Source organism: Guillardia theta (assembly GCF_000315625.1).
Source record: "Guillardia theta CCMP2712 unplaced genomic scaffold GUITHscaffold_47, whole genome shotgun sequence".
Taxonomy (NCBI): Eukaryota; class Cryptophyceae; order Pyrenomonadales; family Geminigeraceae; genus Guillardia; species Guillardia theta.
Window position 1 is genome coordinate 346,874 of NW_005434627.1, and position 25,272 is coordinate 372,145.

Here is a 25,272-nt window from a genome sequence, read left to right on the forward strand (position 1 = left end):
ATCAAAGAGGTCTCTCATCAGACTTCGCGCCCCTGACATTGATCGGCGAGCGAGAATGAATCCGCGAGGCTCTTCTATGTACAACATGCCATCTTCTTTTTAGCAAGAATGCCAACATGCGGACAACATGAGAAGACTGAAGGAAAAGGATCCAAGTTGGGCCTATTTTCTCCCGGTACCTTTCTTCTTGCTGCTTGAAAACCTGACAGACGTGTCACCGATGACTATATGATAGGAGGAGGGTTGATGATGATGATGAGAAGGAAGAGAAGATTTAAGAAGAGAGCGAGTGCTCTTACGCTGTAGGCGTCGCGCCGAATCCAGCTCCTGGCACGTTCAGTCTCAACGACCTTGAAATCAAAGAAGGATTTGCGAAAGCAAGCATCAAAGGAGGAGCGCACGCATGCAAAGAAGAGAAAGTTTTCAACCAGTTCCGAAGGTTGAGGCGCCGAGACCCCCGAAGCCCCCGAAGCCCGCTCCTGTGCTCTGACCGGCAGCCCCGAAGCCTCCTCCTGTTGCCCCCCCCAAGGTGCTGCCCCCAAACCCGAACCCTCCTCCTGTTGAGGCCCCTGCTGTTGCGCCTGCCGTCCCAAAGCTGGAGGAGGAGCCGAATCCCCCGACCCCTCCTGTGGAGCCGAATGCTCCTCCAGTCTGGCCGAACCTTCAAAGGAGCATGTCAGCAGAAAGTAATTCTAGGATGCAGCCCATCACGTTGACGCTCCGAAACCTCCCGAAGTTGAAGCGCCGAAGGTCGACGACCCGAAAGTGGAGGCTGTGAACAAGCCTGAGAGAGCGAGAGAGCCCCGATGGAATCGCCGGCAAGGAGACAGGGAGAGAAGAGTGAAGAGGAAGGGAGAGGAACAGGACAGGACGAATAAACATGCTCCTTCACACAGGTTTACCTGTAGACCCTCCGAAGCCTCCGGATGTCGAACCGAAAGCCCCTGATGTCGAACCAAAGGGACCAGCGGCAGCCTGAGCGACAGATTAGTTGAAGGCATTGATGTGGGGGAGAGAAAGAAAGGAGCGTGTACCGTGGGTGCTGCGCCTTGTGCAGCCACTGGTGGCTTCGTGGTTGACTGCACCAGATGTGCGTCTAGTCCGATCGCTTCCTCTAGGTGCGGGCTAGCAGGTAGCATGAGCCAGCAGCTGGGGTTGCGGAGAGAGCCACCTTGCTGACGGGTGGATGATCGGATCCTCCAGGCCGATCTGAATGGAGAAAGCGAAGATAGGCTCGAGAGCGAGCTGCACGTCTCCCTCTGCAAACAGCCTCCTCAAGGTGTTGGCAACCTGTGGAATTCGTGAGCTGGGCTAACTTCAGAGCTGGTGAATGAAACCTGCGAAGACGGGAAGCCAGGCTGATCACCTTCCTCGATGCAGAAGATGACGGCGTTGTCCATAGGATCCACCTGGTAGCAGCAGTCTCGTGAGTATCAACACGTTTGATCGTGTCAAACTTTTGAGCGGCAATGAAGGACGATTGTCAAAGGCAAACAACACGCAACTTCATTCCTGTTCCCCTTGTACTCTCACCTGTAATATCCTGAGCCTCTGCGTCTTAACCGTGACCTGTGCTCCCCACAAGTCAGGAATGCACCTCATGTAGTGAGTGGGTGGCCACCTTATGGGCCAGAGCATCACGGAATCTCTCTTGATTGAATTTCAGTCCAGTCACAGAGACCTTGACATAAGGATCATGTTCACTCGTCAAACTTGACAACCAGCCTCCACCTGCAGTATGACTTTGATCGCCTCACTCTGTGAGAAGACGTCTCTGGCATGAGGGTCGTAGGTTCGAGCAAGGGACATGAACAGCTCCCTGCTCCTCTCCGCCTGCAAGGAAGGTGAGGATCAGGCGTCAACCCCTCCATATGGGGAGGACCTGAGAGTGAAGTGCAGCAACTTTGGCGCTCATCGCGTTCCAGAAGCTTTCTGACTGCCAGAAAACCTGCAACATATATCATAAGACGGGAAGAGTCGTCACCGTCCCATCTCACCTGCTCGATGAGTTCTGGCGGGTACGATGAAGGTCTTGCGATGGAGCCTTCCAGGATCTCCTCCAGGTCAACCATGACGGCCTTTGTCAAGGAAAGTCAAAGCAGTTAGAATACTTCATGAAGTTTGACAACCTCCATCTCGTGACTTGACTCCTCCAGGTCCGATGCGAGGTCAGCAAAATACTGCCAGCAACTTCCCTGCGTCCTTCCACCAACGCCATGGCCCCAGTGTGCAACTAAGGGATTCTTGAGCTGAACACCAAGGGCGAACAGCTACATACCTCCGTGATGATGAAGATTTGAGCGAAGAGTCTGCATGTATCTCGAGTTACGATCAACTTCTTGCTGCAGCTTGTCCAGATGCCTGGTAGGGACGAGCAGTCAGCCGCACAACATCGAGATGCTGACTCCTTGATACCTTCTGTCATACTTGAGCGATGCCTTTAGAGCTGACAACCTATAGAGAGACTGAGAGGGCATGCATGCGATAAAAGATGCGGATACCAATGCCGCAGCCGTGAAGCATTTCTTCGGACGTCTGCTGCCTTGTCATTCAAGCCTGGCAGCTTCGTCAATGACTGGAACTAAACGACTCAAACATCACTCGTCTCCCTATTCGTGTTCGAAGCCTCACGTCCTGAAGGTATGCCATGTAACGAATTCCCTGGTTCCATCGGAATCACCTGTCTGGAATCGTGCTTGTCCATTTTGCCTTCGGTGAAGAATGTCCCAAATTTCCTGGTGCAATGTTAATGACTTCGGGTCACACTTCCAAAAGCAAGGGTGACCTGCGCCTGCTGTTTGCACTCATTTACATGTTTCTGGTGTTGTTTTATCTTGGCCTGGAGAACCAATCAGCATGTTCTCAGCTAGCAGATAAGGTCTACTTGAACAAGAGGCGGCATGTGTTTGAACTGCGTCCTCCATGTGATGTTCTTTGGGGGCTGAGGGCAGAAAAAGTCAATCATGGCTCATGAGCCCTGGTAGAGTTGCCAACCTGCTCTCCATGCGTCTTCCAGGAAGATGCCTGCGCTGCCTGACAAGTCCAACCACATCATATCATTCGCCACACTCCAACAAGAGGAAAAATCCACCTGCGGGTTGGCCATGGCAGCCCCTGGCTGACCCCCGAAGCCCCCGCCGAAGCCCGATCCCCCAGAGCCGAACATTCCAGGAGACGAAGAGGCACCTGTAGTGCCTCCGAACCCGAAGGATCCGAACCCAGGTTTAGCAGCTGTGGACGGAGAGCCGAACCCTCCGAACCCTCCTCCTGTGCTGGGGGCCCCGAAGCCTCCACCCGTATTTGCCCCGAATCCCCCGAAGCCTCCACCCGTATTTGCCCCGAATCCCCCGAAGCCTCCACCCGTGCTCGGAGCACCAAACCCTCCTCCTGTACTCGCTCCGAATCCCCCGAAGCCTCCTCCTGTACTGGGAGCTCCGAAGCCTCCTCCTGTGCTGGGAGCTCCGAAGCCTCCTCCTGTGCTCTGCGTTGCACCAAACCCCCCGAACCCCCCCCCGGTGCTCGGTGCCCCAAAACCTCCTCCTGTACTCGCTCCGAAGCCCCCGAAGCCCCCACCTGTGCTTGGAGCTCCAAACCCTCCTCCTGTGCTCTGAGTGGCACCGAAGGCTCCGAAGCCTGTAGACGTTTGCTGCCCTGTGCTGGCGGATGCGAAAGAAAACGAAGATGAGGACGTCGCTCCCCCGAACCCGAACCCGCCGCCGGTGCTGGACTGGGGCTATGATAGATATAGTGAACAAACCCGTCAGGAGAGCGCAAGAGAATTGAACCTCAACTCACCTTAGAGAACCCGAAATTCATGGTGCTTCTAGTCTCCCTTCAACCGTGCGACGAAAATCCCTTGCTCTTGCTGTGCAATTACCGTCCTAAGGTCTTCACCTAGACATGTAGCGACTAAAGGCAAAGTCAGAGCATTCAATGGCATGCAATCTCTTCCGCAAGCTCCTCCTTGCAAACCCCTCAGCCACTCCCCTCTCCACCTCCACAGTCCTGCATCTTGGTTGACAAGGCTCAAGATTTGAATCTTTATCTTCTTATCTTGTCCGACCCCTGCCAAACAACATCCCCATAGGGCTATCTGCTGTCCAGACATGAGCGTTGCACGGCTTCCATCCTAATCCTACCACTTCCATCCTCTCCTCTCGCTCCCCTCTCGCTCCCCTCTCGCTCCCCTCTCGCTCCCCTCTCGCTCCCCTCCTCTTCCCGCCTGCGTGTCCCGTGCCAGTTAAAAAACGGTTAAAATATCGTTATCGGTTTTGTTCTGTGTAAGGAACATTGATTGGTGATTTGGAAGGAACAAGCTCGAAGAGACAAAGGGCAGCGCCCATGGCAAGCCACTGAATGTAAGAGGAGGGTCAAGAGGAGGAGGAGGAGGAGGTGGTGGTGGTCGAGGAGGTGGAGGAGGTGGAGGAGGTGGTGCAGGAGGAATATGTGGAGGAGGAGGCGGAGGATGTGTTGGTCTTGATGGTGGCGGAGGAGGAGGAAGCGAGGTTTTGGGGCTGGCAATGGGAGAGACAGAGAGACGATGATGAGGGAGGGGTACAAAAATGGAATTGAAAGGCGGGGAATCATGAGCAGCATTGAGAGCAGGACAGTATTTGTGGCTTGAGGTTTCACGACCAGCTGGAAAAGGATGCTGACGACTGTGCAGACAGCTTCTCTTGCCTTCACCCGTGACAGTTGGATCCTGATCTGTACACCGACAGCAGTCAGCAGCACCAACAAGCCATGGCGATGGTGAGTGTTGTAGAGACAAGAATCGAGCTTGCAACTCGTGATGGTCTCGCACAGAGAAATATCTTGGTGTTCTCCATCATCTTCACCGTCGCTGCGCTCCTTGGTCTCATTGTGAGTGCCTCTCCTCCCCGCCGCACAAGTCGCTGAGCATCATGCAGGTCATCAGCCAGCCTCAAGCGCACACGTCCGTTCTCAGAGACGCCGACGACGATGCTTTCTTCGCAGGTTGATGTGGAGGCTCACTGATGAGCTCGGTTCTGATCGATGAGTATGTGGAGCAGGGTCGCGCGAGCTCGCTCGGCAGGGGGATCGGGACATGAAGAGGAGTGGGCAGGCGATGGACTCAGGGTACCTGGTGTTTGTTCTTGATGCCTCGATGACTCTCAATACTCAGAGACGTCCGACTGGCCATGTCGTTGAGCAAGGATGCTGCCCGGTCAGTCTCTGATATCTTGTTGGCACCTGGGTTACTGGAGTTGCAGCGCATATCATAAGGCACTTGCCGACCGACGATACCGCACTGCGATGGCCGTGCAGAAGGAGCTGCAGGAGGCGCTCAAAGTACGAGCCTGCCTCAGGCAGTCAGAGGATGATGTCTGACGGCCCGGCATCAGGCGAAGGAGACGGAGAAGATCGAAAGGATGGACAACATGCTGGAGAGAGCGGAAAAGATCAGAGACGCTGCTGTGAGACGCGCTAACGCCTTGAAGGAGCATGTATGTTGTTTCATCTGTCCTCCTTCGTTCAGCAACCCTCTGCCAGCCTTGCCCTCTGACTGTTATCCTCAAACTCCTTGAGAAATGCGCAGTTGTTGATCTTCCTGCAGATCACACCTTCTACCATCCTCCAAACCTCAGATCATGAAATGCCGGCCAAGGGTACAAATGCATGAGAGCTGCGATATGAGAATCATGACGACTTCTTTCAGACAAGTTGTCTGCTCAGATAAAGCTGTTGATGAAGAATCAAAAGCTCATTGGTATCAAACCAACTCAATTGGATGAGGATCAATCCGATTCTAGCCAACCTGTGCCCAAAGTGTTGGATTGGTATGCATTCTCAAGCTATGCTGACCTATATCTGATTTCCGTCGTCTAGTGGACCATTGGCGAATGATTGCAACACCAAGCAAGGAGGAGAGTATTACATCCACAAGCAGGGCAAGACCCAGCAGGATCAGCCTCAAGCATCGAAGTCTGAAACCTCCGAAGCGAAGGCCGATGGGTCTCGAGTCTCGATGCTCTCTGCGACTTCTCGTCGCCCCAAGAGCTTTTTCAGCGGCTTCAAGTTGTTGAAGCACGTGAGCGCAGCAGAGCGACAGCATCAACGTGAAGCTCTTCTGAGCCCCAAGACCTCGCAAGGCAACTCCGATCAGTTCCTCAAGTCCCTCGCCACTGGTTTCCTCACGCCTCGCGCACATACAAGCTCGAAGGGAATGAGGGCGATGAGAGGGCAAGAGCTGTACGAGGGCTCCAAGAAGGTGAGGCGTCGGTGATGAGGCGGGTCCCCTGTAATCCTCCGCAGCTTTCGGTCCTCGCGCAGATGAACGACCTCGACGTCGAACAGGCGAAGCTGAACAAGTAGGAGACGATCGGCAGCTTGTCTTGAGCTGACCAGCCGCTGCAGGCAACGAGAAGATCTCATCCGATCCCACCTGAGTTCCGCCAAGGATCAGTGAGCGACTCATCGATCTCGCGGGAGCTGCTGACGTCTTCATTCAGCACGATCCTGGTGGATCGCATGGTGATGCAGTGGGTTCCTCGCGGAATGCTCGCCATCCCTTCCTCGCTCAGCTTCACTCCCGTCGACGCTTCGGAGAAGTCCAACGTGAAGGCAGAGGATGCCAACAAGATTCGCGTCGCTGCCTCGGGAGTGTCCCTGGAGGAAGCGTTAGGGGAGGTGAACAAGCAGCAGGTGGCCATTAACAAGAACCGCCTGGTGACTTTGCGCTGCTGGGGATGCCATCAGGGTCTGACTAGCTGCCTATCAGGTCCTGATGCAGCAGATTCACACGTCCAACCCGAACACGCTCATTGAGGAGGCGGCAAAGGCGGGAGAGGCAGTTCCAGTTCTAGTCCAGCTGCCCTCGACTCCTGAGGTACCTTGACGAGCCTGAGGCTGCTGGATGAGTTTGAATGTGCAGGACAAGGCGAAGGATCTGAAGAGGAAGCTGTTCAAGAATCACTTCGACGAAGCGACCAAAGCCTTCGAGGTGCTTGTTCATGACAACAGCGAAAGCGCATCGGCTCATCTCCTCGGCAGGCCGCAAACAGCGCCTTCAAGGTTGCAGCGAAGGGGGGAGCCGCAAATCCAGTGGTGGGCAAGACTGAAGTGAGCAAGGAGAGTCACAAGGCCGAGACTGTCGCTGCTGTGCCTGTGGCTGCAGCTGCTCCTGCTGCCGTCAAGAAGTCTCATGTAGTCCAGTCGGCCTTGCCGCAGGAGCCCAAGAAGGTCCAGACAGAGGAGAAGAAGCCCGAGGAGGAGCATGCGGCTAAAAGCGCAGAGAGCATCAAGAAGTCTTCGAAAGCTGAAGAAACTCAGGAGAAGAAAAAAGGGCTGGTCACGTACGATGCGGTGAAGGCTGCTCAAGATCTCACCGGGTGAGGCATCGATGTCGCCATGCTCGCCCTCCACCTGCTCATCTCGTGGGTTCAGGTTCTTCGATGACCTCATCGCTAAGAGAGTCGCTGTTGGAGGGGTACGGCCTCCTACAGTTTCCTCCTCTCCTGCCTCTCCTGCCAGCCAGCCTGCTCGCTCCCTCGCTCCCTCGCTCCCTCCGTTCCCTGCTCACAGCGACGCAGGGCCACAAGTCCTCGCAGGCTGAAAAGACTCACAAGCATCAACTCTCTGGGCTCGAGCTGGAGAGGAAGGTGAGCAGCGTCTCGCGCATGCTTGTCTGCACCTCACAGGAAGAGCAGAAGGAGGACGATCTCATCTCGAAGCAAGAGCAGGAGGACATCAGTGGTGAGGCTGCAGGGAGATTCTTGCTTCGGCTCTGACGAGGATGGGTCAGTGGCGCAGCTGGAGAAGGAGCGGCAGTACGTGATCAAGAGCGGGCAGCCAGCGGCATACGTGGGGAACGAGCTCAAGGTGAGAGGAGGATCGGGAAGATGGAAGGAAGGAGAGAAGATGAGACGAGAAAAGGGAGCAGATTGAGCGTTGCAGGGGATGAGGTTGTGAGAGGGGGTGAGGGGACCGAGCCGGGTCAAGATCTTCCAGCTGTTGATTGTTGATGCTGCAGCACAAATCTGCGGAGGAGTCCAGGAAAGAGCTCAATGACTTCTATAACAGTCTCTCGCACTAAGGACGAGAAGTGGGTCAGGATCGTGCCATTACTAGGAGACACTGCTGAGGCTGTAAAGCGTTTCAGCTCGTCTCAGCTTAACTTTAGAAACATCCAGTGAAAGTTTGCTACTTCTAACTGTGATCATCCGATCAGAGTCCGATCATCCGACTCAGAGTCCGATCATCCGATCAGAGGAGTCCGGCTCAGGCAAACTTTGAAAAGTTTGACTCGACTCTGTCGGAGTGATGATCCTTTAAAAGTTGGCAGCGGCCCTCGGCCGTCCTGCGCCGTGCCGCGATAACGCTATGTCCGTCCCGTACGCAGTGGTACGGTCCTTTGACCGGGGTTCCACTCAGTATTGCCCCGGCACTGGCAAAATTTTTGCAGACTGCGGCAAAATTTTTGCAGACTGCGGGAGGTAGCGGACCTTAAAAAGGAACCGTTGGTTACCACCACACGGACTCGAACCGTGAATCTCCTGCTCCGTAGGCAGGCGCCTTGTCCATTGGGCCATGGCGGCTTACCTACCTCGTGGAGTGCTGGTATAAGAATGACGCCATGCAGCAGTGGATGGCACGGGAAGAGGTGGAGGGAGAGACAAGGGATGGAAACGAGAGGAGACAACGGTGTAGGAAGTGAAGGGCAGGACAAGTACAGCGGGAGAGGGAGGATAGGGACACTTGAGCTTTTTCATATCAGCAAGTTAGAAGAGAAATGGATGTTGCTGCTAGCAAGGCTACTTTTAGCAGGAGAGATTTTGAGGGAGGGTATGGAGATCGGGAGGGGCGGGTAAAGTAGAGATGAGGACATATGAAATAGCGAGTAAGCTTGTAGCTCTCTTGAGTGGGTCAGTGAGTCAGTGAGATGTATGACTTCAAACAAATATGTTTTGTTCTGATTGTTGGGAACAGGCGAAGTCGTTTATGAAACCTGCTGTACCTGCTCTGCTATTCATTGACCACCTCTTCTCCTGCTATACCAGACGCGTTCACTCTGCCGTTCAGATGAAGAGGATTTCTTACCAGGTAGGAAGCGGAAAGGTCGCCATATCCCAAGGAGACATCACCAAGTTCAAAGGCGACGCCATCGTCAACGCAGCCAACGAGCGCTGTCTAGGAGGAGGAGGGGTAGACGGAGCGATCCATCGAGCAGCAGGGGAGGAGCTGTACCAGGCCTGCCTGAAGCTCGAAGAGGTGGAGGAGGGGGTGCGATGCCCGACCGGTCAAGCCGTCATAACTCCGGGGTTCAAGCTCGACGCTAAGAACGTCATCCATACCGTAGGGCCCAACCTTTCCGGGAGAGAGGACGTGGGCAGGGCAGCGACGGACGACACGCTCCTCGAGTCCGCCTACCGCTCAAGCTTGCAGCTCGCCAACGAGGTCTTGACGTCTCCTCCTCGTTACTCGGCTGAGCCTTCCCCTGCAGCATAACCTCAAGAGCATCGCCTTCCCGGCTATCAGCTGTGGGGTCTTCGCCTACCCTGTGAAAGAAGCAGGAACGCTCTCTCACTTGTACTCGATGCGGCTGTTGGTGACGCTTGAGCAGCTGACAAGGCCATGAAGACAACCAAGGAGTACATAGGCAACTTGTCGCTGGTTGAGTTTGTTATGTTCGACAAGGTTTGTTGTGTCTGTGATGCTGCGATCTCCCTTGAGAAAGCCTTTAGGACAAGTATCTTGCGTTCAAGTCAGCAGCAGATGACGTCTTTGAATCGAAGGCGGAGGATGATGAGTTGTAAAGGCACACTGAACTTAGAACATCGTTTTACCCACATTGACTATAACCTGATAGAAATGAAACAACATCACATCGCCTTGACAAACATCATATCAATACAACATAAACATTCAACATAACCTCAACATAACTTCTCACAAAGAGTCTCGTCGCCTCTTCATCCCCCGACCCGACTGTTATCTTCATATCAATTCTCACGAGATCGCTGGATTGCCTCTTGTAGCTCCCTCTTGAGATCGTCAGAGAGGTGCTGAATTCTTTCATCCCCCGCCACTCTGATCTGATTCAGTTCGTCCTATTCAGCACAGTAGACGTCAGCATCCCCCTTCCCCCGAACCGTCTCCCCTCCTGCACCTGAATCTTTGATAGAGATTCGCTGAAGAAGTTTGCTCCGAAGACGTGTCTTGCTGATCTTCTTGTTTCCCTTGCTGGGAGATGAAGTGATTTTGATCGCGGATTTGCTCGATAGATCGTTTCATGTGTTTCTCGAAGGTTTGCAAGGAGTCATACCTGACAAAAGTCACCTTTTGCTCGCTGCCATGGCGATTGCCACTTACAACAAGCTGATGTCTTCATTGCGGTAAGCGAGCAGCTCTGCGCATTCTTGCCTTCGGATCGTCACCTGGTGATCGCCACAACATCTGAGTCAAAGCTCGTTGCACGCGCTGTGCTCTACCTCCTGGTCAAGCTTGCATGTTTCAGATCGCAAATCTTCCAGTTCCATGGAGATCTGAGGAATCATCAGAGTTCTCCTTTATGTTGCTTGTTGAGATGTACAGCTCTGAATGCGTCTTCTACAACTTTCTGTTTGTTCTTGAGCTCCGCAACCGTCGCTTTGGTCTCCTGGAAACCAACGCATCTTTCAATTTCACAACGGCATGTCATACGGGTGCCCTACCTCGTCCAGCAACGAAATTTTCCTCGACGCCAACGAGTCGACGAGGGAGTTATATGAGATCTATGGGACGTGGGAAACATCAACGTTGACATCAGGCGTCGCAGCCACAAACCTCATTCTTCTGCTCAAACTCTCTCGCATTGGATCTGTTCGCACTTCATTCGCACATCAAGAAACTGTTTACCTTCTCACTGCATGTCTTCAATCTCCTTAAAGTTGATCCTCATCTCCTCCAGGACCGCATCGAAACTTTTCCAGAGCAATTAGACCAGCAAACTTCAATGCGCGGATCGCAATTCGATCCCAAACTCACTGTCGAAGTCTGCTGGACAATTTCTCATCTGCAAGCATGACGATCTCGTTGCACTGTTCCCCATGTCACTTGCCAACAACCATCACCATCTGTCTTTCCTTCTTTTCAAGACGGCTGTGCGCACTTTCTTGCTGGAAATCAGGCTGAAGAAACATGCATGACAATACGGCACACTGCGCATTCAGAAGTTAGCAAAACCTTGTAGTTGAGCCTCAGGGTCTGCCGGAGCTCGTGGATCTGCTTCATTAATTCTACGAAGCAGTCAGAGCCACGGGTCTCATACCTGCCAATACTTACCCTCCTTCTCTAACCTGGATAGTTCGACCTCCCTTCGCAAACTGGCTCAAAGATTCAGCAAGACATTCATCAGGTCCCATCAAGGCAAGTTCGAATCACTTTCGAGTTTCATCCCGGTACTTCTTGATATCATGCGTATTCTCTTGCAGAACTGACTTGATCTGCATTCACTCCTTGTCAACAACCAAGGGCACGGCACATATTGCTTGTGACCTCTATGATCTCGTTCAGCAGGGAGTTGGAAACCATCTCCAACGAGACGCGCAGCTCTCTCAACTTGTATCATCCAGAAACTTCAGACAAGGAGGAAATAGCTGGAGCTCAACGCAACCCCACCTCCTCGTTCTCCACTTTCACCCTCTGGCCAAGAAAAGGGTTCAGAGCTCAGTGAGTGAGAAAGTTAAACGAGCTGACGTCTTCCAACGAGTCTTCTTCATGGACAAGTGGTGGCCCTTGCTCGTTACAATCTTCTCTCGAAGTCCTGATGGAACCAACCGCATCACAGGAGAAGATGGATGCATCAGGTTGCAACCTGTGCTTCTTTGCACTCGTTGACCGCTTCCTCACTGTCTTGGTTCTACGAGGATTGTCATTCAAAACACAGCAGCAGAGAAAGAGATTGAAACCTGTCTGGCATATCCCGGAATCTAAAACGCAATAAGTCAGAGATATCAAGTCAGGTAAAGGGGGAGTACAGCTTGGTTCCAGGAACAAGCCGTTATCGTTCTTCCTCTACGCACCCGACCTCTCTCCATCAGGCATACAACCAAACTCGTGGACTTCTCTTGTTTATTCTATGATCAAGAAGAGGAAACGACTCCCATCACCCCATCTTCTTCTATTCCTTCACATCGCTCCGATCCTCAACTAGGATTCTATTGACCTTCCATTCCGCGTTCTCATCCTAGGTTGTCCTCCTTCTGCCCTCTTGTACCCTTCAGACATTCATCCTCTCCTTCTCCTTCTCCTCTTCCCTCCTCTCCTCTCCTCCCCTCCCCTCCTCTCCTCCTCCTATCTCACCTGCTCTCTCTCCCGCCATGTCGCCCCTCCTCTTTCCTGAGCGCCATTGGAATTGGGGAATATACCCCTTGCCCTGTGTCCTACCCTCACACCCTACCCCCTCGCCACCACTCCTCTAATTGTATTTATGGCCAAACAATCTTTTGATAGGCTTCCTCCCCCCCTACCTCATTTTTCCTTTATCTCATTCGATCAATCGATGGAAGTAGGTATATATCCAGGAGATTGACCCATCACAGTCACCTCTACCCCCAGATTTCCTTCTGGACCCGTGGTCGTACCTCTATCGGGAGTGACGACCCCTACATTTCCTGGAGGAAGCGACTGCTATGCGGCTTAATGCGCGGAGCGAAGGTGAGCATGGCAACCAGTACACACAGCATCGACCCTCTCCTCCTCTCATCACTCCCTCCCTCCTCCCCTCCTGCCTGATTCTTTCCATGCATCATCGGCGCTGTCTGCCTACCCGTGTTCTCCCTCCTTCCCCCGCCTTCACGTCGAATCCACCTTCACTTGCTTCGTATCTTTCCACTGACTTGCCAACACCCACCTGCTTGTGTCTCCTTTTCTGCATGTTGAGGCCATTCTTTCCTCTCCTTCTCGAGCGGCTCTGCCACTTTCCCGTCACATGCTGACGTAGAGATCCCACATCCTTTGTTCATAGAACCTTGTTCTCCTTCGTTTCGATCAGGTTGACTTCTCTGCTCTCCACTGACAGCATGCAGCAGGACGTTCACAACAGGTCCCTGCCTCCTTCTCTTGATTCCTTCAGAACAGCAGCAGCATCTCCTCCTCTCCTCCCTCTCCCCTCCACCTGATTTCTCTCCTCCCCCATTATGGCGCTGCGAAGCCCCCACATGAAGCCGCAGCGTAGCGATCTCGATGGCGACCATCTCTCCTCCATCAACCGCAGCTACTTCGACACCGGCATCATGGACGAGCCTCCCCTCCCAGCTGTCGACGAGCAGACTCCCCTTCTGATCCCTCCAACCACGGAGTGGAACCTGGACCTGGATGACTACTACGAGACGGGGAGCCTCTGCGGTGACCGGCGCTCGCTCAGCTTCCTCAACCTCATCGGCATCATGTACTTTGCGGTCTCTGGAGGGCCGGAAGGGACGGAGGGGATCATCTCAGCTGGGGGGCCCAAGTTCGCCCTGCTGGGGATAGCAGCGACCTCCGTCCTCTGGAGCATGCCTATCGCGCTGCTGTCGGCCGAGATGGTCACGGCGGTGCCGCAGAATGGCGGGCCCATGGTGTGGTCGAGAGCAGCATTCGGAGCAGGGACGGCGATGGGAGACTTCGTGGCCTTCCTGGCTGGCTGGCTGTCGTTCCTATTCACTGCCGTTGACGCTGCCTTGTACCCGAGCATGTTCATGAGCTACTTGGTGGCAGGTACGGGGATCGCCCTGACCCCGGTCCACATCACCTTCGGCAAGCTGCTGTTCGTTGCTGCGCTCACAGCTCACAACGTAGCTGGAGTCGAGTCCGTGGGAGCCAGCTCCTCGGTCATGATCATCGCCTTGCTCGCTCCCTTCGTCGCCTTCATATTCGTTGCCTTCACGGGAGTGGCTGGATGGGCTTTCAGCCCTGGGAACTGGCTCGTTGGAGCTCTCACCCCCTCCTCTGCCGTCGACTACACCGTGCTCCTCCTCTGGAATATGGGGATGTGGGAGTCTGCAGCCTCCTGCGCAGGAGAGGTCCAGAACCCTTCCAAGACCTTTCCTCGAGCCCTGGCTGCTGTTCTCTTCCTAGTTGTCCTCAACTACGCCTTGCCCATCATGGCCTTTACAGGGGTGGACGACAATTATGACAAGTACGTCAACGGATACTACGTCAAGATCGCAACGCAGGTAGGCGGCAAGGCGTTCGGCTCGGCGCTGGCGCTAGGGCAGTGTATCAGCACGATCGGGCTGTTCAGCAACAGTGTGGTGAAGAATTCTTATCTGCTGTGTGGGATGGGAGAGCAGACTCTCCTCCCCAAGCTCTTTTCCGATCGATGGTCTGTTACCAACGCCCCCATCTTCTCCATCGCTGCCTCCTCCCTGGTCACAGTGATCATGGTCATGCTGGATAGCTTTTCTGTCGTACTGGTAGAGACTTTTTCTGCCTCTCTCCTGCCTCTCTCCTGCCTCTCTTCTGCCTCTCTCCTCCTTATCAATCATTCTCAGCTACCCTGCCCGCTCATTAGCCCGCCTTCCTGCCTCCTGCCTCCTCTCAGCCTCTTCCCTACTGTGCTGCTGTCTTCTCCTTCCTCAGTTCCGAGACTTGTGGTTCGTTTGCATCAACTTGGACTGACTATGAAGATGTCAGAGCATCGACATGATGTTGTACTCCATGGTGTTGATGATAGAAATTGCAGCGTTCATGTAATTTCTCCTCTCCTCCCTTGCCCTCTCATCTTCTCCCCCTCCCTTCTCTTCTTCCCTTCTCTTCTTTTCTTCCCTTCACCTCTCCCCCAACGTCCCTCCCTCTCCTCTCCCTCTCCCCTCTCCTCTCCTCTCCCTCTCCCTCTCCCTCTCCCTCTCCCTCTCCCTCTCCCCTCTCCCCTCTCCCCCCTTTCCTCTCCCCTCTCCCTCTCCCTCTCCCTCTCCCTCTCCCTCTCCCTCTCCCCTCTCTCTTTCCCTTCCGTTCTTTCTCACGCAGCTTCCTCAGCAAACTCCGATATTCTTTCCCCGACTTGCAAAGAGGGTACAAGATTCCCATCAGCGGGCCTTGGCTCTTCATCTTCTTCACCCCCGTCATTGCCTTCGGTATTCTTCTCATCTGCACAACGAGCCTCCAGGTGAACCTCAGGATCTGAAAGTTTCATCGGTCACTGTTGAGGTTCTGCTTTCAACTCACTTGCCCTTGGTGTCTCCAGGGCATTTTGCTCGTCGCTTTTCTTATCCTGATTGGTGTTATGCTCTTTTCCGGCTTGTGGATTTACAGACAACAATCCCCGACAGTTTTCCAGCAAGTACGTCCCAGGCCCTGCTCCCAGTCATAGTCCTCTGCTCTGCTCTGCTCTGCTCTGCTCTGCTCTGCTCTGCTCTGCTCTGCTCTGCTCTGCTCTGCTCTGCTCTGCTCTGCTCTGCTCTGCTCTGCTCTGCTCTCCTATCCGGGTTCTCCTCCATAAATGGTTCCCCCACCAGGCACCATCAGAAGTTCCCGAGATTCTCGAGTCTCCTGCCTGCTCTCGGCTTGGGACTCCAGCGCCTTCGCATCAAGGCTCCTCCTATCGGTTCGTTCCTTTCTTCTCTTCCTCCTACTCTCATTCTCCTCCTTTCCTTTCCTGCAGTCTCTGCCCCCCTCCTCCCCCTTTCCCCATCTGCTCCTTCTGTTTTCATATGTTTCTCGATCCCTCTGAGCGATTTTGAGCAGCGAGTCCGCCCAGCATTCTTCCGTACGGTCAGGTCAAGGCTCAGCGCAGGTGACTGACTTTGACTTCTCTTCTCCCCTTCTTCTCCTCACGTCTCTGTGTCCTGCTCCTCCCTTGCTCCTCTCGTCACCTTGTCCTCCTGCTCCTCCTGCTCCTCCTGCTCCTCCTGCTCCTCCTGCTCCTCCTGCTCATGTCCCTCTCCCTCCAGGGCGAGTACGACACACACTGGGACGCGAGCTGGGACCATCCGCTCTACCAAGGTGCCTCCCTGCGATCCTCTTGACCGAAGCAGCTTGCTGATGACTGGCAGGACGCGATGCGATCACTGGTTTGTAGGAGGGGAGGATCAGCAGAACGCGATGGCAACAAGAAGAGAATAAGAGTTTCAGTATTTTTCTTGTATGGAATAGACTGTGATGTGAATTATGTCAGATCAAGCCGGAAGATATCTTTCCAGAGCTTGTAGCATCTTCTGTTCCTGTTCCATTGATTTGTTTTCATACTCCGACCTGTCCAAGTCATTGTCACTGTCATGAACATCATCATCATCATCATCATCATCATCATCATCATCATCATCATCATCATCATCACCACCACCACCACCACTACCACTACCTCCTCCTAAATCAAGAATCTGAACACATTGTCATCATCATCATCGTCATCATCATCATCATCGTCATCGTCATCGTCATTGTCATCATCGTCATCATCATCGTCATTTTTCCAACTCTTACCTCACTCGTTGTATGTGGCTTCTTACCAGCTGCTCAAACTCTGTCTGTCTTGCAACACAACTAGTCAACCTGTGCTGCAGTGACATGATCTGCCTGTCCCGCGCTGCAATGTCCGACTGATACTGTTTGATCGACTTTGCCGCACGCACGAGCTGCTTCTTGTATTCATCGCGATTCTTCTTCACCAGCATCAGCTCTATCTTGGACTTTTTCAGCTCGTGCCGCAGCATTTCCTTCTCCCCCTCGGTATCTGTCATGATCGGCGAAACTCCATGGCAGTCCATGACCTGGGGAGCATGAGAAGGAGAGTGGCGGAGGGAAACAGGGAAGGGAGGGGAAGGAGGGGAGGGAGGGGAGGGGAGGAGAGAAACAGGTGGAAGCTGCGTCTAACGAAGGAAGGAAGGAGGGGAGGGGAGGGGAGGGGAGGGGAGGGAGAGAAACAGGTGGAAACTGCGTCTAACGAAGGGGGAGGAGGCAATACTGGAATGTATCACCACAAGAGGCCTGCATCATGTCGAGACGCAACAGGGCGTGTAAAAGCAATCTTGCTATCAAGGGGGACAGGAAGAGGAAGAGGATACGAATGAATATAAGGCATTCAAGACAGCTGTACCGTATTTCTCGCTCCTCCTCCTCCTCCTCCTCCTCCTCCTCCTCCTCTTCCTCTCGCTCCTCCTCGTTGTCCTTCTTGCTCCTTGAGCCTGTTCATGGGGGAACAGCCGATCACGCACACTCAGCAATCGTCACGAACTCACTGCAATCCAGCTCGAGACGAGCTCATGTCAAGTCTTGCCAGCTGTCGGTCCATCTGAGAGATCTGGTGGGACAGTCTGAGCATCATCTCCTCAAGAACTTCAGCATCGTCCGACTGCGACGAGCCGAGGGAGCCGAGCATGTCCTGCTCGGACTGACTGCCGTCCTGGTGGTCGAGCAAGGAGCCTGGTCGGTGCATCTGCAGAGAGAGGTCACGAGGATGCGAGCCGGTCTGTGAGTGTTTCTCACTGACCCGAGAAGCTATCACCTCCTCCTCCTCTCCTTCCGCCCCCCGCCCCCCCCCCCCCCTCGGCCTTCCTCCCTTCATCTTTCTCACGCTCCTCTTCCTCCTGCTCTCTCTTGACTACTTTCTTTTGGTTGTGACAGGTACTAGCAGCGCTCATGTCTCGGATTCCGGCTCTCGTCGCTTCCTTCCCCACCCCCTCCCCTCCTCTCTCCGTCCTCCCCCCTCCCATGGATCGCGTTGCTGCCGGTGCGAGGGGCAGGGGAAGAACGTCGAGGGAGGGGAGGCGGGGGGAAGGAAATGGGAAAAAAATGAGGAAAAATGGACTTGATGAGTGAGGAGGAAGGAGGCGAGTGAAGGAAAGGAACGCAAGACAGGCAGAGGAGGAAGAAGCTTGGAGGGGAGGCTGCGAGGAGGAAAAGATGGCAACAGTCAAGTGCGCTGTCGGGACGTGGACGGAGGATGCAGAAGGATGTGGGAATCAAGGCAAGTGACGTGTTCTTCGTCTCTTTCTAACGTAACAGGCTCCTCAGCGGCCAGCTCGCCAGCCTCAGCGTCTTGAGGGGGAGAGAAGCGATAGCAAGCAGGCTGCCAGCAAGCCTCTCTAGGGGAGTCTCATGTAGCCTGCGCAGAACTTCCTCCTCCTTCAACTGACATCCCTGCAGGTCTTCGAAGACTCTGTTCCCGCCCCTCCTCTCGGGCTCATCCCACATCCTTGACAGGCCCTGCACTAGCCCGTCCTCCATCTTCAGCAGATGCCCCCGCCCTCCTCCCTTGCCGGCGCTCTTCATCGTCAGGAACCCTGTCCCCTGGCTGTTGTCGGGGCTCTCAGCGTCGAGGAACCTGGACGCGAGTCAGGAGAACGGTTCCCTCCCTCCGCTCCTCCTCCACCTGCTCAACCAGATCGATCTTCTCCTTCGCGGATACAACCTCACGTCCACACTCCTCCTGCAGCAGACCGTCACCCTCGCACGCCCCGCTTCTGCTCAGCTCGTACCGAGCTGGGATCTTGGCAAACTTCTTTGCGGCATCGATCGCCGCATGGATTCCTCCTGCAGGGTCATGTCAGCACACACAGCAACAGAGCAGACCTCCTGCACCGAGTTCATCCACCAGCCCTCGCTCTTTAGCCTGTCCCGAACCTTTAGTCTCGTCCTACAACAGGTTGTACGGGTACCTCTTGCCCCGTCCACACTCGCCCTCCTGCGATCAACCGAACGGTCTGCAGCTCCACAGCTGACACGTTGGAGGGATCAAAGCTCGCAGCCAGGTTCCGCTCCTCCTCTTCGCTCGAGCGCTTCATCGTCAGCCATCGCAGCACATTGCTCACGACGTTCACAGCCTTCGCCTCTGCTCGCCGCGATCCGTCAACATCACACGGACTTTCGTCGTGACGCCTCACCTGCTTTCTCAGCTTGACTGCAGACTCTCAGCACGGAGAGAGCTGACGCTTCCTCCCTCAGCCGACGCACGTGGTCGAGCTTCTCCTTCTGCAAGTTTGATACTCACGCAAGCACAAGGCAGAGCTGGGAAACGTACGAGCCCAATGGACGCCAGCTGCTCCAGCCCACAGAAGTTCACGACGCTGGCAGAGCTGAGCTGCAGCTGGATGTTCTTCTCCACGAGGTCCGCCCTTGCCTTCAACACCGCTGTTCCTCGTCCCAGTGCGACCTTGGACAGGAAGTCCTTGTACGTCCGATCTAGAGACTCCTCGAACACTTTCCTGCGGGTCAAAGTTTAACAGGGAGCTGGAAGGCAGCTGGAGATGGCGCGCACCTCTCCTCCTCCGAGAAGGGACGAAGCGAGCTCTCCATGGCCGCAAACTTGCCCAACGTGATGCTGTCGTGAGTCACTCCGATCAGGTCGGCGAAGAAGCTCCCTAGGACCATCTTCCCGCTCAGCACTCCTATAGACCCTGTTATGGTCCCTTCCTGGGCTATGATTGTGTTGGCAGGGGCGCTGATGAAGTAGCCGCCCGACGCTGCCATGCTGCCCATGCTCACCACCACTGGGATCCCCTTGGCACGGATCAGCATGATCTCCCTCCACATGGTGTCGCTCGCCAGGGCTGAACCTCCCGGGGAGTCAACGCGAATGATCACAGCCTTCACCTTCCTGCTCGTCCCGTCAAGGGTGACGTAGAGAGAGGGAGAGGGAGAGGGGGAGGGGAAGGGGAAGGGGGAGGGGGAGGGGGGTGGAGAGGGGAAGAGGGAGAGGGGGAGGGGGAGGGCATCGTTCTACCTGTCGCCGCGCACTTCTCTCAGCGTGCGACAGAGCGAGTCAGCGCCGACGGAGGAGGAGGAGCTCTCTCCACAGATGATATCCCCGCAGGCATGCACAAAGGCGATGCGAGGCTTCAAGCCGTCCAGGAGCCGCTTGAAGAGACTGGTGTCAACCCGATCCGCGTACTTGTGGACGTACAGGAGAGAGGAGTCGTTGTCCGGCACCATCAGGCCCAAGAACCTCATGGCGGAGGAGAGGAAAGCTCTGAAAATGCCCGGCTGTTCCTCCTGCTTATCGTACTTGGGCGACAGAGTCCACGGGACGAGCTTCAGCTTCTTCATGACTTCGTCTGTGTTGACCTTGGCCTGGCTGTGCTTCAGGTAGCTCTTGATCAGGGTGTAGAGAGAGTCCCGGTCGCACGCGTGCGAGTTCTTCCACCCGTTGGCCGGGTGATTGCAAGGGAACTTCAGCTGCAAGACTTCCGTATCGTTAGAGAAGAAGATCTTCAGCTCGTCTCTTGACCTCTTCTCGACTTTTGACAAGAGGTTGACTGGCCTCGACCATTCCCGACGGCTACCGCGAACGGTCAGCGCGTCGTCATCGAGCTGCAAGCTGCCGTTCAACCAGCTACAAAATCTTTCTTCCTGATCGCCCCCAGCAAGGCAGATGTCCCCGAACTTGTTATTGAACAGCATGGACGCATTGCAGTGAAACTTCATCGACTTCCAGTGAGGAACGACACAAGCAGGTCCTTCCTTTGCCAGCTTCCTCACCGCATTGTAGACTCCGTCACGGTACAGGAGAGCATCGACCAGCCCTGCATCCAGCGCGTCTGCAGCGAACATGGGAGGCTTGTCGATAATGCTCTTGAGTTGGGCCACGGAGATGTTGCGAGATTCGGAGATTCCGCCCGTCAGTTGTTCGTACCAGGACTGCAGCAGAGAGTTCAGGTTCTCCCTCTGCTCTCGTGTGAACCGTTTTTCGGTGTAACTGTTCATCGCGCTCTTGTATTCTTCTCTCCCTCCAAACTGCGGAAGAATCTGCGGGCAACTGGTGAGGCACCTTTGAGGTGGAAAGGGGACACAACAAACCTTGAGCCGATCCAGCAGCTCTCGGTAGAAGGAGACTTCTATGTTGAATCCCGACAGGGACAAAGACCCTGAAGGCTGCAAGAACACAAGCTGACAGCTGCATGCGAGGAGGTAGTCCAGGTTTCCTCTTCCTCCCTCTGGAAAACTTTCTGCCCAGGCAACGGCGATCTTTCCATGGGATCGGAACCTAATGATCGCATCTCGCAACTCTTGGACAGTCGCAAAATCAAACCCTGTCTTTCTCGCTGACTCAGCAGGAATATGTACGATGATCCCCTTTACTCGTCTGTCTGTAGCCGCACGATCCAACGCTTGTACGATCCCTCGCACAGAGATGGCGGGCTCATCGAGGTACTGAAGAGCCTCGAAGTACGACTCGATCTCGACTTCTCCACTGGTGACCCGAATCTTGAGGAGGGCAAATCAGTTCATCTCCAACAAGACGTCCCTCCCTCCCCCTCTCACCTTTCCAAGGTCAATCTCAAGGATGCAGCTCTTCGGGATCCTTTTGGACTTGAGGGTCTCGATGGCCGTGTCGATGAGCATCATCGTCAGGAACGGTCGGCGCAGAGCAAACGAGAGGATCTGTGCGAGGACATCATCACAGATGTTGTAGAAGCATGCGCGTTCCCCACCTGCATCGGGAGATTGTTCTCGCCCTCCTCGTCGTCCTCCCCATCCTCCTCTTGTTTCGCCGGAGGTTGTTGCTTGCTGTGCTGGACTTCATTCTCCTTGGGTGCAACTTCAGGCTTCTTGGTCGTGTCCTTCCCCTCGCTCTGAAGCTGCTGCCGGATCAGACTCCTGATAGCTTGCAACCGCTCATCCTTCACAGGTTTCGCAGCTTGATCTGCCTTTTCATTCTCCTTGGCCTTCTCCTTGGCATCCTGCTCTTCAGGAGCAGCTTGCGAGCTCCCTTCACCCGTCTCGGTGTCCTCAGGGACCGCATCAGAATGGCTTGCAGCAGAAGCTACTGAAGTGTTTGTCTTTCCTCCCTCCCTCGCCATCCCCTGCGCGCCCAATCGCATGCCCTGCAATGCCCAAGGATGTCTCAGTCCCAGTCTCACTCGTTTCACGTTCCTCGTCACCTTCAACGCATTCTGGAGCAGACCGACCGGACTCTGGCCGTCGTCTTGCCCTCCCCGAAGGCCTGAAACATAGTCGTCATCCTGAAAGTCTCAATCGGAACATAGGTAGAAACCTGGCCTTTGGTATGCAAGCAAACTCCTTGCGCGGGGGCCGTTGAAGAAGGAAGATGGTATGTCTAAACAACCATGTCTCAGATTTTTCGCCCCAGATATCGCCATGCTTACCTCTCTGCAACCAATTTCTCCCATGCTCACATTCCACCAAAGAAAGTGCCAGGACGAGGAAGAGCGCAAGGGACCTCGCAACACAGCGGGTGGATAACATCTGGTACTGCTGTAACCGGGGGGTTCTTTAGCTCCACGTCTCCGATTCCTCTCTCAGATGTTGATATCACTCAGAGCCGACGACGAGCGGTCTTCAGGTACGCATCTCAAAACACGACAATTGCACCCGCTGTTTTGATCAACTTGTCGTAAGAAAACAACAGCACAGACAGCCGGACAAGCTAGCGCATATCATACTACACAAGCATCGTGTTGATGGTAGAACATTTCTGACAATAGGTGGAACTGAAGGTGATTGGGGCTGAACAAGGTGCAGGAAGAAAGGGGGCTGGAAATGAAAGCGCGATCGACATGGACGAAGCATGATGTTTCGCGGCCTATTTAATGGCGCGAGGCAATGCAAGAAACATCAAAGTCGGAGTGCGTGGAGGGTGGGGAGACAAGAAAGTTCCTACCTAACAGTCTATCAGGAAACATGCTACAAACTCTATCCAAGATCCTCTGAACGAAAATGTCCAGCCTCCTTATCACATCCCTCTGATGCGCGAGATTCTTATCTGCTCCTTACAGTCTCTTCATGCTCTATGTCTTCTCCTTTCGCTCCTCATGCCTGCCCTTATCCCTGCTCTCGCTCCAATCTGCTCCCTCCCCCGTGTTTCCGTCGCCTCCATTTTCCGATCCTGAGGCCGGTGAAGCGTGTTATAGTGAGGTGGGGTCCACATATATTGGGGGTGTTCAGTGTTCATCAGGGGTACTTCCCATGAAATGGAGGCAGGGTCCTTATTAGACAACTCAATTCAAAGTTGAAAAGAAGCAAGGGTGATAGGATAAGCATTTTTAATTAATGTCAAGATTAATAATTATCGCTTCTATCCCACCTTGTAATTACATTTTTCGTTGTCGACCTTCATCTGTCGTCTGATGCTGTAAATGAGAGGGGAAGAGAAGGGGTCATGAGCATTCATGTTGATTTTACACCCCTCCATGTATCACCCCACCCTCCATGTTTTCTACCCCACCCCCATATCATCCTCTTGTTTCGCATTCCATCGCTTCCTTGCTAACTAATGAACAGCCCTGCAGTCCCTGCAGTCCCTGCACCATGACAAAATGCAACAGGACGTGAGGGATGAAGAAGATGCGAAGATATGACAAGAGCGCTCGAATGAACGAAGAGGAAGAGGAAGAGGAAGAGGAAGAGCATCTCGGTCATCGTACTGTTTTCGGTTTTTAATATCTTTTGAGTGGTTCTACTGGTACATTTATCACTTTTTACATGAATTGCTGATGCTGCAACACAAGCTGACCCCCCTTGACGATGTCGTTCATTGACGCCACCGTTCCAAGCTTCCTCTCCAAGTTCTGTTCGATCTCGCAGGAGTCGAACTGAACAATCCCCCTGCCAATCCTTCCTCCTCTCTCATCAACGAGGAAGACGGGCGAGGAGGCGCGGAAGTCTCCCTGGACCCTCAAGATGTCCTTGAGCAGGATCGGAGTCTGCATGCTCGCCTGGCGGGAGAGCTCCTGCACCGACGAGGACCTGAGAGTCATAGCCCCTTCGCAGGTCGCCGCATGTGCCAACCAGTAGTTCATCTTGTCGTGCTTGCGGTCGTTGGCAGGGAACAGGGTCCCGATGTCCTTCCCCTCGAAGATGCCAGAGATGTTGGTCAGGTCATGACCATTGGCAATGATGGCCTTGGACCCCCCGGCAGTTGCTGTCAGGGCTGCGTTGATTTTTGACGCCATCCCTCCTCGCCCCATTGAGGACTTCTGCCCGATCTCCACGCTCGCAGAGTCCTGATAGACCTTGATCCTTTCCGCTCCTTCCTCTCCAGGAGGTTTGGTGAAGACGCCGTCCACATCAGTCATCATGGCGACAGCGTCCGCTCCAACTCCACCAGCAACCAGCGCCGAGAGCATGTCATTGTCACTGAAGCACATCTCCTTGTCAAGCTCCCTGCATCCCGTCACAGCGTCGTTCTCGTTGATGACCGGGATGACGCCAATGGCTGCAAGCTTCTCCAAAGTGTCCGTGAGGTATCTGTACCGCTGGGGAGAAGAGAAATCATGTTGGGTAATGAGAACTTGAGCGCACTTTAGGCCGAGAGCGGAGAACATGGATGTGTAGGTACTCATCAGCGTCTCCTGACCTGCTGCTGCGCAGGCTTGCCTGTCGATGACATTGGCTGGATCAGAGACAACGTCTCTGGAGAGCCCAAGGATTGATCGTCCGAGTCCAACAGCTCCGCTACTCACAAGAAGGACATCTCTTCCAGACTTCTTCAGTTCTTTGAGCTGCTCCACCAACCCGCCCATTCTCGAGAGTGCTAGCTTCCCGTCGGAGTTGATGACAACCGCCGTGCCCACTTTCACCACAACCCTTCGAGAATCTTTGAGAGCCTTTCTTTCCTTCTTGAAGGAGCTCAACGTAGTCTTTGACATGGCTGCCTTTGTTGCTAGTCCTCTTTGAAAACATGCGATCTGAAACATTCTGGCGATCTTCGGTGCCACAACAATATTTGATTGAAACATCGTCGATAAATATCAAAATAGAAACCTTTGAAACCTCCAGTCGTTGCTATGAGTATCAGCAGTAAGGATGAAGGATAGCAGTCTTAGGTAGCAGCAGAAAGAGCTAGGAATCAAGTCGTCTTGAGGATGAGAATCTTGTTTCGATTGAGCGTGGTAAGCTCAGGGCGGATCCTTGCGTCTGAATAGTTCCTGCATGCGGCACTTCTTTTATACCTTTCCCTTTCTCCAATAACCCTACCCTCTCAAGATGATACCCCTACCCTCTGTTGTTAGGACCCACTAGGTGTTGATGTCAATTAGAGCCAGAACTAAGGTATCACCCCATTCAAGTACCTAAATATAACCGGTACATGAACACGCCTGCAGCATCCACCCTCCCTGTTGATCCCTGCATTGCCTACAAGCAGTACCCACCCAGAATAATGCCTTAACGCTGTCCACCCCACCCCCTTCAGACCGGTTTGAGGTTTGACCATTTTGACCGCATTTTGATGGCATGGTGAATCGTATTGTAAAATGATCAAAATCTTTATTCGGGGGTTGTATCCCTAGTACTATTTTTACCCTTGACCAATGTGGTCAAACCAATGGTCAAAATTAGACCAGCAGGCAGCGCCCTGGCAGTGCCACGGTGAGTCCCGGAGTCCGTTGGCCG

The 25,272-nt window shown here is 54.1% G+C and overlaps 9 protein-coding genes and 1 non-coding gene across 10 annotated transcripts; 3 read left to right on the top strand and 7 right to left on the bottom strand.

Annotated features, from left to right (window-relative positions):
• Nucleotides 1–80: 80 nt before the first annotated feature.
• Nucleotides 81–1,674, bottom strand: GUITHDRAFT_153319 (hypothetical protein). The gene is made up of 10 exons (XM_005830234.1): nt 1,622–1,674; nt 1,534–1,569; nt 1,338–1,409; nt 1,172–1,290; nt 1,035–1,125; nt 903–975; nt 712–772; nt 429–661; nt 300–327; nt 81–202 (listed from the first exon to the last, which is right to left on the bottom strand). Exons 3-10 carry the CDS (start codon nt 1,398–1,400, stop codon nt 163–165), a joined length of 708 nt encoding a protein of 235 aa, XP_005830291.1. The 5' UTR covers nt 1,401–1,409; nt 1,534–1,569; nt 1,622–1,674; the 3' UTR covers nt 81–162.
• A 1,192-nt stretch (nt 1,675–2,866) lies between these two features.
• On the bottom strand, nt 2,867–3,816 carry GUITHDRAFT_158054 (hypothetical protein; the record flags this gene model as incomplete). The annotated part of the gene is made up of 3 exons (XM_005830235.1): nt 2,867–2,941; nt 3,092–3,733; nt 3,796–3,816. The coding sequence occupies 3 exons, from the start codon at nt 3,814–3,816 to the stop codon at nt 2,867–2,869; spliced, it is 738 nt and encodes a 245-aa protein (XP_005830292.1).
• A 529-nt stretch (nt 3,817–4,345) lies between these two features.
• Nucleotides 4,346–8,171, top strand: GUITHDRAFT_163901 (hypothetical protein). Its single transcript, XM_005830236.1, has 22 exons — nt 4,346–4,358; nt 4,667–4,752; nt 4,807–4,863; nt 4,911–4,977; nt 5,034–5,100; nt 5,147–5,188; nt 5,235–5,313; nt 5,367–5,468; nt 5,579–5,630; nt 5,681–5,801; nt 5,851–6,232; nt 6,277–6,332; nt 6,379–6,426; nt 6,474–6,690; nt 6,743–6,850; nt 6,896–6,964; nt 7,015–7,352; nt 7,408–7,450; nt 7,554–7,622; nt 7,671–7,716; nt 7,766–7,842; nt 7,994–8,171. The coding sequence occupies exons 2-22, from the start codon at nt 4,744–4,746 to the stop codon at nt 8,054–8,056; spliced, it is 2,112 nt and encodes a 703-aa protein (XP_005830293.1). The 5' UTR covers nt 4,346–4,358; nt 4,667–4,743; the 3' UTR covers nt 8,057–8,171.
• A 314-nt stretch (nt 8,172–8,485) lies between these two features.
• Nucleotides 8,486–8,558, bottom strand: GUITHDRAFT_t63. The gene has a single exon. It is a non-coding gene; the product is annotated as a tRNA-Arg (tRNA).
• Nucleotides 8,559–9,042: 484 nt separating this feature from the next.
• On the top strand, nt 9,043–9,638 carry GUITHDRAFT_158055 (hypothetical protein; the record flags this gene model as incomplete). The annotated part of the gene is made up of 4 exons (XM_005830237.1): nt 9,043–9,315; nt 9,382–9,417; nt 9,464–9,549; nt 9,620–9,638. The coding sequence occupies 4 exons, from the start codon at nt 9,043–9,045 to the stop codon at nt 9,636–9,638; spliced, it is 414 nt and encodes a 137-aa protein (XP_005830294.1).
• Nucleotides 9,639–10,060: 422 nt separating this feature from the next.
• Nucleotides 10,061–11,532, bottom strand: GUITHDRAFT_110730 (hypothetical protein; the record flags this gene model as incomplete). The annotated part of the gene is made up of 14 exons (XM_005830238.1): nt 10,061–10,070; nt 10,130–10,285; nt 10,333–10,397; nt 10,452–10,505; nt 10,574–10,618; nt 10,674–10,733; nt 10,786–10,819; nt 10,866–10,922; nt 10,987–11,039; nt 11,073–11,129; nt 11,185–11,237; nt 11,284–11,324; nt 11,383–11,444; nt 11,497–11,532. 14 exons carry the CDS (start codon nt 11,530–11,532, stop codon nt 10,061–10,063), a joined length of 783 nt encoding a protein of 260 aa, XP_005830295.1.
• Nucleotides 11,533–13,346: 1,814 nt separating this feature from the next.
• On the top strand, nt 13,347–15,085 carry GUITHDRAFT_49465 (hypothetical protein; the record flags this gene model as incomplete). Its single annotated transcript, XM_005830239.1, has 3 exons — nt 13,347–14,396; nt 14,617–14,672; nt 14,959–15,085. Coding segments are annotated over 3 exons (1,233 nt in total), but the record flags the coding sequence as incomplete, so codon positions are not given.
• A 1,012-nt stretch (nt 15,086–16,097) lies between these two features.
• GUITHDRAFT_110732 (hypothetical protein) lies at nt 16,098–17,356 on the bottom strand (the record flags this gene model as incomplete). Its single annotated transcript, XM_005830240.1, has 4 exons — nt 16,098–16,191; nt 16,405–16,691; nt 16,899–16,908; nt 17,160–17,356. The coding sequence occupies 4 exons, from the start codon at nt 17,354–17,356 to the stop codon at nt 16,098–16,100; spliced, it is 588 nt and encodes a 195-aa protein (XP_005830297.1).
• A 557-nt stretch (nt 17,357–17,913) lies between these two features.
• Nucleotides 17,914–22,125, bottom strand: GUITHDRAFT_110733 (signal peptide peptidase SppA; the record flags this gene model as incomplete). The annotated part of the gene is made up of 15 exons (XM_005830241.1): nt 17,914–18,244; nt 18,293–18,349; nt 18,399–18,453; nt 18,502–18,532; nt 18,579–18,751; nt 18,804–18,891; nt 18,941–19,124; nt 19,178–19,516; nt 19,643–20,664; nt 20,716–21,123; nt 21,181–21,300; nt 21,351–21,743; nt 21,801–21,862; nt 21,914–21,976; nt 22,026–22,125. The coding sequence occupies 15 exons, from the start codon at nt 22,123–22,125 to the stop codon at nt 17,914–17,916; spliced, it is 3,426 nt and encodes a 1,141-aa protein (XP_005830298.1).
• A 1,232-nt stretch (nt 22,126–23,357) lies between these two features.
• Nucleotides 23,358–24,527, bottom strand: GUITHDRAFT_73277 (hypothetical protein; the record flags this gene model as incomplete). The annotated part of the gene is made up of 1 exon (XM_005830242.1): nt 23,358–24,527. The coding sequence occupies one exon, from the start codon at nt 24,525–24,527 to the stop codon at nt 23,358–23,360; it is 1,170 nt and encodes a 389-aa protein (XP_005830299.1).
• Nucleotides 24,528–25,272: the final 745 nt, after the last annotated feature.

Bases quoted from the DNA above. Each gene is read 5' to 3' on its own strand.
- GUITHDRAFT_163901 (XM_005830236.1), top strand. The intron at 5,802-5,850 runs GTATGCATTCTC...TCCGTCGTCTAG, and splicing joins GTGCCCAAAGTGTTGGATTG to TGGACCATTGGCGAATGATT. The intron at 6,333-6,378 runs GTAGGAGACGAT...CAGCCGCTGCAG, and splicing joins GAACAGGCGAAGCTGAACAA to GCAACGAGAAGATCTCATCC.
- GUITHDRAFT_153319 (XM_005830234.1), bottom strand. From the start codon at position 1,400: ATGGACAACGCCGTCATCTTCTGCATCGAGGAAGGTGATCAGCCTGGC. The intron at 1,291-1,337 runs GTTTCATTCACC...CGAATTCCACAG, and splicing joins CTGGCTTCCCGTCTTCGCAG to GTTGCCAACACCTTGAGGAG. The intron at 976-1,034 runs GTACACGCTCCT...TCTGTCGCTCAG, and splicing joins CACAAGGCGCAGCACCCACG to GCTGCCGCTGGTCCCTTTGG.